The 18,713-nt window shown below is 41.0% G+C and overlaps 1 protein-coding gene across 2 annotated transcripts in view; it reads right to left on the reverse strand.

The window, feature by feature from the left end:
• Positions 1-2,740: 2,740 nt before the first annotated feature.
• LOC308103926 (uncharacterized protein) overlaps positions 2,741-18,713 on the reverse strand; it is a 66,216-nt gene continuing 50,243 nt past the window's right edge. Inside the window, exons 16-26 of one of the 2 annotated variants that reach the window (XM_080454137.1) lie at positions 12,315-12,513; positions 10,951-11,195; positions 8,803-8,853; positions 8,461-8,487; positions 7,567-7,810; positions 7,077-7,117; positions 6,827-6,877; positions 6,332-6,382; positions 5,818-5,841; positions 4,220-4,240; positions 2,741-3,273 (exon numbers count right to left, since the gene is read on the reverse strand). In XM_080454137.1, coding sequence (XP_080310263.1) covers positions 3,023-3,273; positions 4,220-4,240; positions 5,818-5,841; positions 6,332-6,382; positions 6,827-6,877; positions 7,077-7,117; positions 7,567-7,810; positions 8,461-8,487; positions 8,803-8,853; positions 10,951-11,195; positions 12,315-12,513 — 1,205 coding nt within the window. In that variant the 3' untranslated portion in view covers positions 2,741-3,022. The remainder of the gene's footprint in view (positions 3,274-4,219; positions 4,241-5,817; positions 5,842-6,331; positions 6,383-6,826; positions 6,878-7,076; positions 7,118-7,566; positions 7,811-8,460; positions 8,488-8,802; positions 8,854-10,950; positions 11,196-12,314; positions 12,514-18,713) is intronic. The other variant, XM_080454138.1, reaches the window with a different exon arrangement.

Raw genomic sequence — 18,713 nt, forward strand, 5'->3', positions numbered from 1 at the left:
CACCAAGCCGAGGTCCCAAGAGGGAACCAGAGGAGCCCGCACCGGACGAAGGCGCTTAACGCCCCTCATGCAGCGAGACACCAATGGGTGCCTACCCATTGGTGCCTCCGGCCCGTCATGGCACGGTACACCTTCAGTGTGAACGCTGCCCGGCCTGCATCCAACAATGACTGCAAAAACTGCAGCAGAGGCTGGACATTACAGGTCTCTGGAATGGTATGATGACTGACGCACCACGCACTAAACACGCGCCATCTGGTCTAATAAGCCGTGTTAGTCGCAGGGGCCCTGGCATACTGCAATGTATGCATGACACCGTCCAGGAGCCCCAAATCTGACCACCTAGGCCTCTCAGGGATCAGGCCCACAACTGAAGGTCCGAAAGCCACAGGGTCCCGTGGGCTTGTGAAAGCAGAGTGGGTCATAGTGGCAGCCGCCATGAACAGCGACCCCGAGATAAGAGACAGCAACAACCTGACCCAGCGGCGTCTCGGCCATTACGGGGCTTTGACGGTGATGGTGCTGTTGACGGTGGGGTGCTGCCATGAGTATCCATGGTCTGCCGTCCTCAGAAGGGCCTCCTTGAAAAACACCCCCGCACCTCCGTCCAGCACTCGCGGAACGCCACAGTGAACTGGGGACAGGTGGGGACAAGCAGGTCACCAGCGGCCGGCTCTCCCTACTCGAGGCCAAGGGCCGTCACCACCCTCTCCAAGAGGTCACGCATGGCACGCTAGCAGCTGGCGTCGGAACCAGCGATCCAACACTGCTAGCGTGGAAGTGGGCAAAAGACCCAGCCGTGGATGGTGGCGCCCGGAACACAGAGGCACTGTCACCACACCAGCTCCTCGGGGGCTGGGGTCTTCATCACCCACCACGCTCACTGCCTCACGCAGGCCAGCTGCCTCACGCCCGAATCGGTCCAAGACCTCTGCCGCACAGCGTTTAGGAAGCCCCCAGCTGTAAACAGGGTGTACAGAACGAAGGTTATGCATGCAACCATGGTTAAACACTACAAATCAACACGCGTGCCCGATTATGAGCACTTAGCTGCATACAGGGCAAAAGACAGAACCGTTCATTGGTTACCTCCTACACACCTGCTGTTTTCATGATTTATCAAGAAAATACCCACTGTATATAGCCGAGCTAATATGGGGGCCTAACCACTGTGACTCAACACACACGCCCTAACATAAACTCTCTGTATTCGGGGCAAAGACAGAACCTACACAGAACCTACAGAACCTAGATCCTACACCTGCTGCATATGCTGTCATTAGCCCGTGGCCTCATACATGGATGATTAACACACAAAGACCACAGTAATGATATTATACTGTGTGTTCTATACTGTAATGACCAGTGGGTTTCTGATCCGTAGGAATAGTCATGACAACCTTGAATAGGAACACCTTTATTTATAACATTCTCCCACAAAGCACCAAAAACTCCATCATGGTGAATGAAGAGAGGAGTTACCCATATTGTGGTGTATTCATAAAAAAGCATGCATAGCATAAATGATATAACATAATACAACTTAACACATACATTCCCATCAAAGCATTCCCATAGCAAATAACTTGATAAACCGAAAAGAAACAATACACAAAACTGTGTACACAACGAGGCATGCTGGGCTCAGCCAATAACCACACAGGACACTACACAGATCCCACCTGAAATGTTCTATTGTTCTATAATAAAAAAAAAGGAAAACCAAAGATTCTGTCTAAGTCTGAGATCAATTCCTTACAGATATAGATAGATACTTTATTTGTCCTTGCGGAAATTCATTTTGTGCCAAGCAGTCATCAGGATCCAAAAAATCACAAACAGATAACATAATTACAAAATACATACAAGCTAGACAAGGCCACCAGTCATGGTTCAAGAGGCATCACATTACATTTTATGCACAGAACTGAGATGGGGCCTGTTTGTTCAGGAGTCCTATACTTGTAGGGACAAATGATCTGAAGCCCTAGCCTGCAACATTGGCACTGTGTACCGTCGGCCTGATGGGTGCGTTCTATCCCTATAATAGCTCTCCCTATATCTATATGTATATTTATGTGCAAATGCATGTATGAACAACACAATCAACCAAATGTTTTGAATTTGTATATAAGTAAAGATCTAAGGACCTTCATATACCTTATGGTTGCACTACTCTTAGACAGTTCCCAATAAGGTACAGTATAGAGGGCCTACAGTTAGGAATACTGTTGATCCTGTAGTGAAAAAAAAAATCTCCATCCCTGTTAGTGTTTAAAGCAATCTACAATAAACATGCTCAAATCCAACAAACAGTAATAGTAGGTTTATATAATGTACTAGGTATGTACTGTATGTACTGTATGACTCTTGATAGTATTGTTGATGTACAAACATGATGTATACACATATTTATATTCAGTATATTTATATTTACTTATTGTGGTTAAATAGCGGAGGTTCTCTATATACTGTAGCTTCTAACCTCTCCTGCACAATATGTTTATGTACTTTAATTTCTTACTGTAACCTTATGGTGTTTTGATCACAGTGATTGGATACATAAGGTTTAAGAGTACAATTATTATTTAAAAAAATACTTGAATATTATACGGTATAAGCGAGCAAATGCTCGCTTATATATATATATATATATATATATATATATATATATATATATATATATATATATATATATATATATATATATATATATATATATATATATATAATCTGACCATGAAGCAATAAGGCTTCTTAAACATTTAGTGTCCTTAAACATGTTGTGTTTAAACTCTTTTGAGTGTCGTTATTGAAACCTAGTTGTAGTTGTAAACATTCAACTTTTTGCAGCTTAAAATGCAGAAGAAAGCCCAAAACCTCAACCAGAAGTAAATAGAAGAGATTTCAATCACTTGAAAAATATAAACATGTCAAAGGACAAAATAAATGTTTGTGTTGAAGATAACCTCTTGTAAAGTCACACAATAAAAACACAAAACAACATGAAACATAAAAACAACTACAATTTCTCAAGAAGATCTTTTTCATGAACTTGAAGACCTTTGTAGAAAGTGTTTTTGGCTTTTGGCCCATTGTTATTCAGGATTTCATAGAGACTCCTCATCTGGTCCACAGTTTTGGGCTTAGACATCACATCACTTTTTTCTTCCTCTGAGATCACCTCCTTAGCAAAGAGGTGATCCAGGATGGGTTCGACGTGGGTCACTCTCTTAATCAGGGAATCCCGTTCTTTGTCAACAAAGATAACCACTGAAGAGGAGGAGAATGAAAATGAGTGGTGGGAGAGGCTCTGTAGGTGACACATTTAAAAAACATGTTTTTTTGAAAATTCTGTTTTAAAATGGAAGAATTTCGTATCTCTCACTTAGTGGAATTTGATATTGGCTATATAGTAGCATACTAGTTGCTAGTTCCTACAAGTTTCATAATCATTGGTATAGCCAACAAGCCTTCCAGTGTAAAAATAGATGGATGTCAATTGTAAAATTATTGTAACGCTAACAAGTATAATAGGAAGTCATCTGATATATTAAAACCCTGTTCACACTTATTTTGTCAAATTTGCATTTGCTCGCTTACATCAAAGCGAGCAAATGCACCCGGCAAGAGACGATGGGGGCTGCCCATTAGTCTCATTAGGCGGCCCATTATTATGACGTCACCATAGTCGGACAAATGTTAGTCTAGGGTGAGGAATGAGGATTAGGCTTAGTTATAAAAGTTGGACCACTACTACTTCGGAATGATGGGCCGTCGGACTAGACACAGACACAGACACATGCAGGAGAAGTACACACATCCGATGCTCCGGAGCTTGTTTGTAAACTATCTATATATTAAAATTTTAGGCAATACATGCCATGTAAATGCTCAATCTTCATTAATGTCACATAGAAAGTGGTGTTGAGTGTGTGCCTGCTCCACGTGGTCGGATCTGCACAGGTTTCAATGTTATATTGATAAATGAGGGCCTTTGTGTCTCTGATCTCTCTGAAAACCATTTAGTCTCTCTCTGAGAAAAACGTAGGGCTCTAAATTATGTAAATTTAGGTACTGAAACAATTTCCCCTCACAACCACTAGCATGCTTAGATTTTTTTTTTGTAAAATTCATCTATGTTAATCAAGTATCTCTGAATTTGTACTTGTGTGTAAATGCAGCCGCTCTATAAAACTGATTGTGTGTGAATGTTTACCTTGGAAACGCAGCATTGGACCTGGTTGTGGAAAAAAACAGAGTCGTGTGAGAAAATGTCATGACCACATGCACAAACACACACACACACACACACACACACACACACACACACACACACACACACACACACACACACACACACACACACACACACACACACACACACACACACACACTCATGCGGATGACTTGGCCATTATGATGCGACGACCAACATGGAGGGCGATGGAAGATGGCCTCAACCAGGACATGGACATCTAGGCAGCCTACCTTCATAGGTGGCGCCTGCAGCTCAGCATTGGCAAGACAGAGACGGCACCTCAACAACAGTGAAGCAAAAAGGTAACTGAACGTGTTCGTCGACAACAACCGAATTCCAGCAAGCCCCAAAGTACCTGACGTACACCTGGATAGGACACTGTCCTTTAAGCAACACCTAGAGGAAGTGAAGGCCAAAATGTCATCAAGGCTCTCGCTAATCCGACGTCTCGCTGGTACTTCCTGGGGTGCCTCTGCCAAGGTACTACGAATCTCCACGCAAGCCCTGGTCTTCACTGCAGCCGAATACTGTGCCCCAGCCTGGTGTAGACTTCCTTGGAAGTCTACACCAGAGGCTGCTACCCTCACCCTGGCAAGGAAAGCCCAGAAACATGACTGGTATATCCTGCATGACACCACTACGAAAGCGTTGCCTCCAAACAGACTCAACAAGGTGGAACAAGAGATGCTCAGTTCTATCCCTGAGGACCTGTCTACAAAGGCATGGATGGAGGCATCCTGGAAGCAGGAGTGGGAGCCAGCTGGGCCCACACGTTGTCACCACTACATCTGGGACCCGTGAGACAGCGTCAAAGGAGAAGATCTGACACACCGGCAATGGACCCTGCTGAACCGACTGCGTACTGGGGTTGGCCGCTTCAAAACATCTATGAAGAAGTGGGGCCTGGCAGACAGCGCAGTATGCAAGTGAAGGGCGCTTGAGCAGACTGTCGACCAAACAATCACCACCTGTCCCCTGTATAGACCACCATCGGAGACCGGCCTCTTTGATGTGGGACCTGAGACAAGGGCGTGGCTGTAAGACATTGAGCAACTCGACAGAGCAAGACCTTAAAGTGAAAGCACTTGCATGGAATGGCCAGTGTGTGGAAATCCAACTTCCCCCTATATATCAGCTCAGCTTCTTCTCTTCGACTGTAGTGTGTTTTCCTATACGGCTCTGAATGCTGTAATCTGAAGCCTGCCCTACAGAAGTCCATGGATGGGTGCTATAGGCTACCATGATGCTTGCGTGCAATACTAAACATCAACCAGAACAAGCACGTTACCAACAAGGATCTGTATGAGGGGCTACTAAGAGTGACTGAGAACATAGCAGCCAGGAGAATGAGAATGCCACAGACATTGGGAGCTCGCAGTCAGACAACCAGTGCTGTGGGAACCAACACACTGGCATCGATCATGAGGGTGTCACACAACTACCAATAAAAAAGATACAGACATTACTGGCGAGCTCACCAGATGTATGGAGAATCAAGATGACCATACACTTTGAATGCAGTCACTCTCAACAACTGATCATGTGTGAATGCTCACCTTTCGGTTTCTTCTGTTTGGAACCTGGTTGTGGAGAAGAACAGAGTCATGTGATACAATGTCATGAGAAACAAGCATCCACTCTAGTAGTACAGGTGCAGGACAAACAGAAGATCAGCATACAGATAAAGTCTGCACAATTATTTGCTGATTGTGTCCTGCAATGATCAATAAGATTATACTTTATTGTCCCAGAGGGATATGTTTTTTCACAGTCTGTTCAGCATGGAAACACATAAGGAACAATAGCATACAACACAATATATAGTAAAGACAATACATAGCCTGTGTGGACTTTACTTTTATCTTTATGCAGAAAAATGTCAAGAAAACATACACTCACGCACGCACGCACACACAGAGTCTACTTTTTCTCATTTATCCCCATCGTCTCCTAAATTGTGGTTGTCAACCCCCCTTTCATCTTGTTTTGGACCTCTACACCACCCAGACACCACCCCAGCAATCTGTGTCTTTCACAGTTAACAATAAAAAAAAATGCAGAAACACTTACCTTTCTCTTTCTCAATGTCACTCGTCGGTGACGGTGGGTCACGCTGAGGACCTGCAGAGGAGAACAAAGAGACATATTACAGCTCATCTTAAAGACCACCAGTCCAAAGTTAAATTAATTTATTTTATTGTATTTTTTAGGAGGTCATTGTAAATAATGTCAGGTAGTTTTACTATTCACTGCACACAGAGTGCATCTGCTTTCAATACGCTCCCATATCAATAGGCACTGATTACACACTTTCAATACATTCCATGTTAATGTTAATCAATATGTACTGAATTCAAGCAGAGCAACAGGATTGCAGTGGATCATTGTTTTTTCCAGCTCAAGTCTATTTTCCTCTATTTTTCCTTCCATACAATAGACAGTTATCATGTTATTATTTAAATGGTGTAGAGCGCACACACGCACACGCACACACACACACATATGTCCCTGTCTCTCTCTCTGTGTCTGTCATAGTTAACAGTACAGAAATGTAGAAACACTTACCTTTCTCTTCCTTGCTGCCGCTCACAGACAGTGGGTTTACAACCTCAAGACCTGCAGAGGAGAACAAAGAGATTGATCACAGCTCATCATAAAAACCATACAATCAGTGTTTAATCTAGGGTTTTCTTCTTTCTTTTCCCCCCGGAGGTTGTGAAAATGTCAGGGAGTTTTACTATTCACTGCACATGGAGTGTATCTGCTTTCAATATGTTATGTTGATCAATATGTACTGAATACAAGAACAACGTACCTTTTTCTTTCTCAGCGTTGCTCCCAGACAGTGGTGGATTCCTGATGCAAACAAAGGATGTTACTGCAACATCTCAGCTTTGTTCTCTTAATTACGTATTTGGGTGTTAAAAACGTACCACAGGCCTATTAGCGCCTAGATAATGACCATTGGGTATTATTTTTGTATATCCTGCAGTGTAAACGCTACATTTATTTGTTAAAAGAGCTCTATTTTTGTGGTCAAACCAAGCAGCTCATTAGCAAGTTTTTTTTTTTAACACTTGTTCATTCAAGCTATTTCAAAACAATGATGGGGTAACTAAGACATAATAAATAATAATGAAATAATGGAATACACTGGAATTAAAGTGTGGTGTTCTCGGAAAGGAGATAAAATAGAATAATACATAATAACACTGAAAGCATCCTGGTTTGAAAAGGTACATTTTCTACACTACAATGTACAGTACTACGATGTTGGACATAAAATGAATTCAAAAGACAATTACTTCAGATCCTCAAGAAGAAATGGCTCATGTTCCCGAAGACCTTTGTAGAAAACGTCTTTGGCTCTTCTGGAATCCAGGAGTTTATAGAGTTCCTCCATCTTCTCCATAGTGGTGGTCTTACACATCACATTACTGTAGTCCTTGATGACATCCTCAGCAAGGAGCAGATCCAGGATGGGTGCGACCATCTTCACTCTCTTAACCAGGTCATCCCGATGTTGGTCCACAAAATGACACACTGTAGCTGGGGAATGACAATTATGTTGTGGGTGAGACTCTGTGGGTTGAACATATTTAAACATGTTTCTGAATAGTCTTATGTTAGGTCAGGTTTTTCCAACCTGCAATCTGGGGCCACCTTGAGGGAGTACCAAAGATCACATGTTGAACAAAATCATAGCTAACTCCTACATGTAACATCATCATCATCAAAAATGTACAACCTCGCACGTGATGCGGCACGTGATGCGGCACGTTGTGAGCTTGTAGATCGGCTATTTTCACTATTCAGTATAAGGCTTAAGTGGTAAATGTCAGAAAAATGTGTGTGTGTGTTAGTGTGTGTGTGTGTGTGTGTGTGTGTGTGTGTGTGTGTCTGTGGGGGGGTCTCAGCTTTGACTGATGTAAGAAGGGGTGGCCCCATTGAAAAAATCTTGGGCAATAGATTATAATTTCATTTAAAGGGTTAGGGTTAGGGTTATTGCACAAATTAATTGACCACAACTTATATTATAAAGGCACAATGTTGCTATGGTAGGCCTATAGTTAGTTTACCACTAAGTTTTGTTCTGTCTTTACCACACACACACACACACACACACACATGCACGCGCGCGTGCACACACACACATGCACGCTCGCACGCACACATGCACGCACACACACAAAATATACCTGCTGGGTTGTTGTCTTTTTGTTGATCTGTTGAGTGTATAAAAGCAGAGGATGAACACTTACACTCATCAACAAAACACTACACACACTGTAATGTGATTGGATAGAATGATGGAGGAATCACTTTTGTTCATCCAAACCCCCCTCTTCTCCCTCTCTCTCTCACACACACACACACACACACACACACACACACACACACACACACACACACACACACACACACACACACACACACACACACACACACACACACACACACACACACACACACACACACTCACACACACACACACACACACACACACACACAAATTCTTTAATAACATATTAAACACTTACCTTTCTCTTTCTCGCTTTCGCTCACAGGCTGTGAGTTATCGACCTCAGGACCTGCAGAGGAGAACAAAGACACCGATCACATCTCATCTTAAAGACCACCAGATCACTGTTCAAGCCAGGATTTTTTTATTTTATTTTAGGGAGGTTGTTTTCAAAATATCAGTGAGTTTAGAGTAGAAGAGCTGGCAGAGGAGCTGGTTGTGGCTATGGTGGGTGGAGGGGAGACGACGTCTCTATTCAGCCACTGCCCCCCCCCACCAAGAGATGTACAGGGCAGGGGGTGAAACATCTGTGAATGGTGGCTCCAGCCATGGATATAAATATGTAGATGCCTTATTGGCCAGTAGGCCGTACGTCAACACCACCCACACCACATCCGGCTTTGTCGAGCGTCTACACAAACACAATTGGCCCGTGTTCGGGGGAGGGAAGCCGGGCGGGGGAGGGTGATATCGGTCATTGCACGTACTCCTACATGCTGGGGCGGCACCTGTCAGCGGGGAGTGTTGGGCGGGAGGAGTAGGACGAAGGCTCTACGTCCTTCTCTTTGAACCTCTTTGAACCTCCGCAGCAGTTAGGTGAGTCATTATTTATGTCATACTTCGCGGTAAAGAGAAAATATGGCGGCAGTCGGCACACAGCTGTAGCTCTGATAAAAAAGTTTACTGTGCAATAATAGATTAACGTTTCGGCCAGTCGACGACTTTTCTATTTACTGTTATTTATTTTGCCTTGCATCAGTAACTACTGGTTCTGCACAACATAGCTCTTTGATACAGTAGTTGCGCTCAGTATAGGGACCCCTCGTTAATTTACGGCGTGAATTAACGAGGGGTCCCTATACTGAGCGCCGTACATTTTACGGTGTAATTTTAACTCATTGAGTGTACCATCTCTGGCTGGATCACTGGAACACAACCAACGGATCGTATAGCTTGTCATTGCCATGAAAATATGCATACATAGAGTAATATGCAGCATAGAATAGTACAGATACAGAATAAGAATAGACAATTCATCAATGTGGATGGCCACATCGTTATCTTTATAGTTAACATTGTTGGTGTGCAAAGCCATTTATTCCTGAAATAGTGAATGAAGTGCCTGGATGCGCAAACTTACATTTATGAATGGAATCCTGACCGCGTCCCTCTTTTTCAACCCCCCGCCCCCGCCTACTCACGGCCCGAGAGTCACGCAACACGGCACTGCTGCATTGCCAATGTATATAACAGAGTTGAGGTATTTCTTACATCATATTCATATTCAGTCCACATATAAATACAATACATATTTTAAACATAATCATCTTTGTCATAACAGTTATTTATAGCAGTCCCTGCATTCAGGCATGCACAGAGACAAATGAACTATGCTTAGCTTTTGAGACAGATGAAGTGTGCACAATATATTCCAATTCCAAATAATTGTATTATGCTTATATCATACAACGCAATAAAGCCAGCGGCTTGTTGCGGAAAAAACGTGTATTTGAATTGTTTGGTTGCTACTATATATGTCTATGAAATGAATACCAAGGACCCCAACGGAAACAAGTCCTCAAGGACTTTTTTGGACGGACCTTTTAGACAAAAGTATTATAAATGTAACTGTGATGTTTTACATTCTTTTTCCTAATAACATTTTCAATCAATCAATCAATCAATACACGTGATGCGGAAATCTTCCGCGAGGAGACATGAAACTCAGCGGAGCCTACACTTTATGTACACTCTGTGAAAAAGTCTACTCCAAAAAGTAAATTACCAATTGGGACAAAAATATTTCTGAGTTAAGCTGGAGGACCGAGTGTGAGTGAGCAAGTGAGCAGAGATTTGGGGTATTGGAATTTGGCTCTAATTGCCCCCGATGAGCAGGTAGATGCCTTTCATGGTTTCCACTGCCGTCTGTGGGTGAATCTAGTGTTTTTATAAAGTATTATTACACATGCTTGATTCTGATTGGCCAATCATAATTGGTCAATAATTACCACTGAATTCAATAACAGACCGCTGTCTAATCAAAGACAGCGGTCGCGTTAGGGTGTAATCAAACTGTTTTATTTCTTATTTCTTAATAATGACCTGCTCCCCATTGATTATCCCTTGCTTAACTTCTATACATATCTTGCCTCTCTTCTCACCATACCTTCTGGAGTTGATTTGTATGGAAGCTGTTTTATCTTCTCCAGAACATTCTTCACGATCTGATCTCCCTCCCTGTGGTAAGTCTGCATGATCAGATCGGCGGTGTCCATCCTGTCAGCATTCTCCAGAAGGCTCTCTGGGAGCGGATCGAGACCTTTAAGGTTTTCAGGCTGTTGAAGATACAACTTGAAGACCTGAAACGTCTCGTCATCCAGCTCCTTCAGAGCTCTCCAACATGGTGGATTCCTGGTACAAAGAGAGGATGTTAAGATCTCAGCTTCATTCTCTTAATGCGTTGTGTGTTAAAAAAAGAAGTGCCACAGGCCTATTATCCCCGGCCTAGATAATGACCACTGGGTATTATAGTTGTATATCCTGCAATGTAAATGGTACTGTATTTGTTAAACAGTCAGTTAAAACAAACAGCTAATTGCAAATTCCAGTTTGGGACCACCGAATGTCCACCTGTAGTCTACTTTTCTAAATTAAAATAGATTAAAGTAGATTACAGTACCTCACGGAAAATTAACACCACAATAAAAAACAAAAACAAGGCCATGGAATACCATGCAATTAACTAATTCAAAACACATTCTAAGCAGCTGAGATAGTGCTGAGGGATTGAGGATATTGTAACGTTATCATGACAAAAGTTTGCTGATTTTTGTATTCTAATTGAGCTTATGCATTTTATGACAACATGTGGTTAGTCGGCTTCATATTCCAACAGTGGATGTCGGGGGTGCCCTTCTACCAATGTAATAAGTTTGAGAGAAAACAATGCCCATCGCCTTTAAGCCAAAAATATGAAATAATAAATACTGCCATGGTGAACTACTTGTAGCTTTACAAGCTACGCTTTCAAAGTAGCTTCCCCAACACTGCAAGTTTCATGGCTGTAGGCCAAACGAGGCATGACTTATACCTGTTCAAAGTTTGCATTTTCAAACGATTGCTATAGCGCCCCCCCATAGCAGGTTTCAGCGCTATTTGGAATAACCCTCTTCCATAAACTTTGCATTGATGTTGTGCAAGGGCAGAACAATAATTTTCATAAAACAGCTAAATTAATTGGCTCATAGAGGCTGAATCTTTTCACTTAAAAACATTTCACCACGATCTTATCAAAGCTTGTGTGTAGAAAGTTTGGTTCATGAGCTACTGTATGCTTGTTCAAAGTTTGCATTTATCATTTGAGGGCTATCATTTGACCAATGGTTGTGACTTTAATTTCTCTGTAATTTTTCATGACCCTCTACCATGCTGCCAAGTTTCGTAAAAAACGACTGAAAGCCTTGTGGTCTGAAAGGTACATTCTTTTGTACTATAATGTTTGAGTTAAAACTTAATTCAAAAGAAAATTACTTCAGATTATCGAGAAGAAACTTCTTATGCTCCTCAAGAACTTTGTAGAAAACGTCTTCGGCTATTCTGGAATCCAGGATTTCATAGAGTTTCTTCATCTTCGCCATTGTGACATCCTCAGTAAAAAGCAGTTCCAGGATGGAACTGACCATCTTCACTTTCCTATTCAGGTCAAGCTGGTTGACAACATGGCTTGGCTCTGTGGGTGAAACATATTGAAACACGTTTCTGGACATATGTTTTAAAATGGAAAGACTTTGCATCCCTCAGTTACTGGACTATTAGAATGTGTTTGTGGAAACCTATAGTTTTGGGAATTTCATATAGGTAATATAGTAGCCTACTAGTTGTTTTTTATATAGTTTACATAATTTTTCATAATCATAGGAATAGCCAACAAACTGCCATATTTTTGGCATGTAAAGAATCATGACTTCCTCTTGTAATGTCTTGTCATTGGTCCAAGACACATCTGTGATGACATATCAGCTTAATGATCATGATGGCGCCACAAACGGGTGATACGTGACGTACATCTTGCGTTTTTCTCAAACATTGCAGCATTTTACTTTATTGTGTGTGTTTTTTTTTTGTGTAATGTGACTGACAGCCACATTACAATTCTCCACTCCTGCCTGCTCGCTCACTCGCTACTCCTGCATTTCATGTTGTATATTAGAGGATGTATTTCTCATGAGCTGTTTGACATTCTCGCACACCAAGCAGCATGATTGTATGAATAAAAATCAACCCATTGTTTAATTTGTTGCTTCAGTAGCTTAGATCACTGTTATTCAGAATGATACATATGCACTTCAGTATCTTTGCAGTTTAATCAAGTGGGACACTTTCACCCTCAAACGTTCAACACACGCATGCAGGCAGATTGTGTTTACATTTGAGTATATGAGCATGCAGTACAAAGTTCCTTTGGCTCTAAAACATCCATTTGAAGTCTGCTGATTTTTTAGACCCCATCTCCCAGACAGTGTAGTCATTGGTTTCCCTCCCATATCCCAAGGAGACGGTCCGTCCAATAACAGAACAGATAGGCAGTCAACACTTCCGGCGAGATGACGAGAACAGGCGAAGCCTACACTTGATGTACACTCGTTGTTTGGCACCCCAAGCGCCTTGGAGAGCTCACTCGCATTCTGGTCTCGGCTCCTCCAAAAGTAAATTACCATTTGGGACATAACTATTTCCGGGTTAAGCTGTCGGACCGAGTGTGGAGTGAGCGAGTGAGCAGAGATTTGGGTATTGGAATTTGGCTAGAGACACATTACTAAGGCTTAAGGATTTCGCCATCTTGACCATAACACATTTGATTCTGTGCAAAAGTAATTTTGAAAACCGGAAAAACAATTTTTTGTAATAAATATAGTATATCATATCATTAAATATTCACATTTTAAAGGCATTTATTTATAGAAAATATTTAGCCGAAAATTAAAAACTTCTATTCCAGTAAGGTCTGGAATGATCAAACTTGTATTACTCAATGTCAGTTGCACATAGAGTTGATTCTTTTTGCTGGGGAAACACTTGAAAATGTGTTACCTTCAAAATGAGACCATGCCCATGCATTTATTCCAAATGGTTCAAGAACGACAATCAATTTACTTTGGGTATGCTGTGTATTCACCTGTTTCCTAGGCTGTGTGTTTTCCACTTCCTGTCGATTTGATCCAATGAAATCCAATGAAACTGGTCAGGTGACCAATGATATCCAATGAAATCGACAGGAAGTGGAAAACACACAGCCTAGGAAACAGGTGAATAGACATTTTTTTTGCAATTATACAAGATTTTTAACAGGCTAGGGGGTGTGTTATTATGGATCCCACGCCAGCTCTTGGAAAACCCCGCCCCCGCTGCCCAAACCCCGCCTGCGCTGCTCAAACGACCTGGTGATGCAAGCAGACACCGCCCCTTTTGTCCTGCTGCGATATTTAATGTATTTATTAACGTCAAACTTAGTCTTAGAAAATAATTTCTCCGTGCTACGTGACCACAGCAGTACGGTTTCACTGCGGCCACCTCCATTCAGAACGTCATGTTTTATTTTTTTATTACAAATTGGTTTAAATAATAATACATGAATTCATAATAATCGTGTGCGAATAGTCGTGTGCGACTATAAATACCGTTATAAGAACTGTATAGTATATTACTCACGATGATTTATAGAAATAATCATAACACATTTTAAAGCATTCTAGCCTACATTATAATAATTTTATAATGTAGGAAGGATATTATAATCACTGCTATAAATTAATGCATTAAAGTGTGATTATAAGGTGTAGCAGAACATAGTTCCTGCATAATTTAATGCTATTTATTTTATTATTTTTACTTTACAGCACCAATTAGGCCTAAACACACAGAGCGAATTAGTGATGACAATAAATATGATATGATTATTATTGATCATAAAGTATTTCTTATAACTATAATGTAGGACAGGATATTATAATCACCGCTATAAATTAATGCATTAAAGTTATTGATCATAAAGTATTATGAGTATTTATAAGTCCTTATAACTATAATTAGTTAAAAAGTACTCAAATAAAAGTACTCATTATGCACAATGTCCCATTTCACATCTTTCCAAATGTATGAAAATATTTTGAAAATAACAGATCTACAAGCTCACAATGCATGGCATGGCGACCAGCTTGTAGATCTGCTATTTTCAAATGGCCGAAATGTACACACACACACACACTCACACAGTTTGGGGCAAACGCTTGCCCTAAAACATGATTTACTATTCTGTCCCTATCGGTACGTAACTCGGACGGCGCTGAGTAGGCTCAAGCGAACTTCGCAACGTTCGGCACGGCAACTCGCTCGCTTTAGCTCGCTCGGTGGTGCCTCTCGTGGCTCAAGTTCGCTTGAGACTGCGCGCCTCCGTCATGGTTTTGTCCATAACCAGTGGTGGAAAAAGTACCCAAATTTTTTACTTAAGTAAAAATATCAATACTGCAATGTAGAAATACTCTGTTACAAGTAAAAGTCCTGAAATCTGAATGTACTTGAGTAAAAGTACAAAAGTATTGGCATCAAAATGTACTTAAAGTACCAAAAGTAAAAGTACTGAATGTCAGAGTCACATTTCACAAGTTCAAAAAGCATAAAACATCTTTTCAAAAATCTACAAGCAATGTGGTTACTGTATGTTTTGTAATAATAATCAAAATCTACAAAGTAACTTGTAACTAAAGTTTTCAAATAATTGTAGTGGAGTAAATACAATATTAACCTCTGAGATGTAATGGAGTAGAAGTAAAAGTATAGAAAATTGGAAATACTCCAGTAAAGTAAAAATACCTCAAAATCGTACTTAAGTACAGTACTTGAGTAAATGTACTTAGTTACTTTACACCACTGTCCATAACTATACTTTATCGGCAAAAAAAAAAGGTCAGCGGTTTTCATAAAATGAGCATCAGCATTGAGATTCGATCACGTGTAGTTGGGGTTCCAGTTGTGTTGTTGTGAGGTAAGGTTTTCCGCTTTATTAGAATGTGTTATTGGGTGGATTCCTTGTTTCTTTGGTGTTTCGACCAGGCGGGCCGTCCCGTTTCTTTGGTGTTTCGACCGGGCGGGGCGTGGTTCTCACACAGCGACTGACGTAGACAGAAGTGAAATGAAGGGGCGGGGCCTCCATCTAAACTAGCTTGCGGGGGCGGGGTTTTCCAAGAGCTGGCGTGGGATCCATAATAACGCGTCAGCGGTTCCCAATCCCACACCAGCCATAGCAAAATATGGGAACTGTTATAACTTTAGATTGGAATATCAAATATGAACATAATGAAGTAGGATTCAGGATCAGGAGTAGCAACTGGTACTTCACACATATTGCCCAAAGAAGCAATGGGCCTCATGCAGCAACCGTTCTTAAGAGGAAATGTCTTCTTAAACCCACTTAAGAAGTTTTTAAGAAGATTTTATGTTTTCTTAGCTGTGATCTGTTCTCAGGTAAGAACAGAATCTACACACACTGAAGAGCACTCTTATGGTGGCCTTTTAGTTCTTAAGTGTGACATGTTTGTGCAAAAATAATTAATTCTCAAAGTTTCTTCAATTCTACAGTTGTATAATATAGGATTTAAATTACAATAATATGTTTATCATATCTTTAGAGCAGTGGTTCTCAAAGTGTGGTCTGGGGACCCCCAGGGGTCCTTGAGGGAGTTTCAGGGGGTCCACAGCAAACAAGGAACAGTTTAATCACTTTAACCCTATTTTATACTTTGTTTGAAAATAGCCGATCTACAAGCTCACAACGCGTCCCATTACTGGCCATTTTGAGCTTGTAGATCGGCTATTTTCGAGACATTTGGATAAATCTTGAACATTTTTCCCTGGCAGAAAATATTTTCAGGTGGGGGTCTGCAGCCAAATGCATGTCAATTTGGGGATCCTTGACATGAAAATGTTTGAGACGGGTCTGAAATTACAATCTAATCCAAACGGACCCGGTTGAGTTGAAGCCCAAGCCCCATACCCACCCCATAACCCCCCACCCAACCCACCCTCATCGCCCCCCCATACCCCCACCCCCATATCCCCGACATTCGCCACACCCCCATTTTCCAGTCCCCTTCCTACCTGAAAGCCCCCCTATACCCACCCGTCATACCCATCCCCATACCCCCCACATAGCCCCCTACACCCCTCCTTGCACCACCATATCACCCACCACACCCCTATTTCCACCCCATTACATACCAAGCAGCTGCTACCTTAAAGACCCTCCATATCCACCCACCAGCTTTCAGTAATACAATGTTTTATATCCACTACTAAGGCTACTCCTGAACATGAAATATGGATAACATTTTTAACAGCTAATTTCAGCAAATGTACATTGATGTCTAGTGGGGATATGTTGATTAATTTGAGAGAAATAATAAAATACATTCATTAATTAAATTTAATAATTTGCTGTTCACTTCAGAAGTACCTCCACAGATCTATTAATTTATTTATTTTTTTGTTTGGAGTCTGGTCCACCATCTTTAGACTTATAGTTTAGGTTTTCTTTACTTCATTCTCTCAATTTTATTTCTGTGTGTGATTTCCTGTGATTTCTGTGTGCAGCAATCACACACAGGTGTGACTGCAGGCAGAGCCATGCAGTCATGCCTTATATGGGGATTTGTGGGGCTGCACATTTCCACAAGAATAGTCAAATCTATTCGTGAATGTATGTGTCGGAATAGCATTCATTTCCATTGTTGTCTCCACTACTCATATCATATATCTATTTGAATAACTAACATTACACTGTCTTGCTAGGTAAATTATTATTGTTATTATTAGTGTTACTTTCCATTTTAAGATGAATCATTCCAGAACAGCATGTTCAGTCTTTCAATACAGGCAGGATTTCTATTAATTTATGGCATAAATGTTTTTTTGGGGTATTAAGGGGTGCTGAATCCAAATCTGCTGTATGCCCAGCTCAAAATCGACCATTTAAAGATGAATATATTTCACTATGCTGAAATATATTAAAACTTATATTTTTGACTAAACAACAAACTTGATTGAATTTAGCTTTTTAGGTTTTCATATATGGGGAATCCAATCCCATATTCTGATTTGAGATCAAATATAAGGAAAGTGTTTAAAACGTATATTGGGAAAATTGCCATTGTGGGCTCGCTGCAGCAGCAGCGAGCACACTATAGATATTCTCACAACTATTGATGTTCTACAATATTTCTTTCTCTCCCAAAAGTATGGCACCTAACTACTCCTACATACTTTCACTCAGAAACTCCATTCAAACTGTAAAAGATCCAGCTTACTGTGGACACGTGTGCTTGTACTTTTCTTTTTGAAATAATTTGTATTTTTTTAAATATTTAACTTTAAACACCCCAACAAGTCTATGGGAAAGTCAATGGGCCTCATGCAGCAATAAGTTCCTAATGTTTCCTCTTACATTTCTTCCTAAGTGAATTCCTAAGAGAAGTCGAGTCAGATTCATGAAACGTTCTGAAAAGGCAGAATTGTTCGTAACTTATGTTCTTGGATGAATCCCAATCCTCGTAACTTGAAGGGGAGTGCCAGTTAATCCTAATTACCATAGGTAGCCGCCCCACCAATCCCCATATAAGGCAGGCCCTGCCTGCAGTCACACCTGTGTGTGATTGCTGCTCACAGAAATCACAGGAAATCACACAGAAATAAAGCTGAGAGAATGAAGTAAAGAATACCTAAACTAAAGTCTAAAGATGGTTGAACACCAGACTCCAAACATAAAAATAAATGAATCAATAGTTCTGTGGAGGTACTTCTGAAGTGAACAGCAAATTATTTGTATTTAATTAATGAATGTATTTTATAATTTCTCTCACATTAATCAACATATCACCA

The sequence above is a fragment of the Gymnoscopelus braueri genome, assembly GCF_963280865.1.
Source record: "Gymnoscopelus braueri genome assembly, chromosome: 16".
NCBI classification, from domain to species: domain Eukaryota; kingdom Metazoa; phylum Chordata; class Actinopteri; order Myctophiformes; family Myctophidae; genus Gymnoscopelus; species Gymnoscopelus braueri.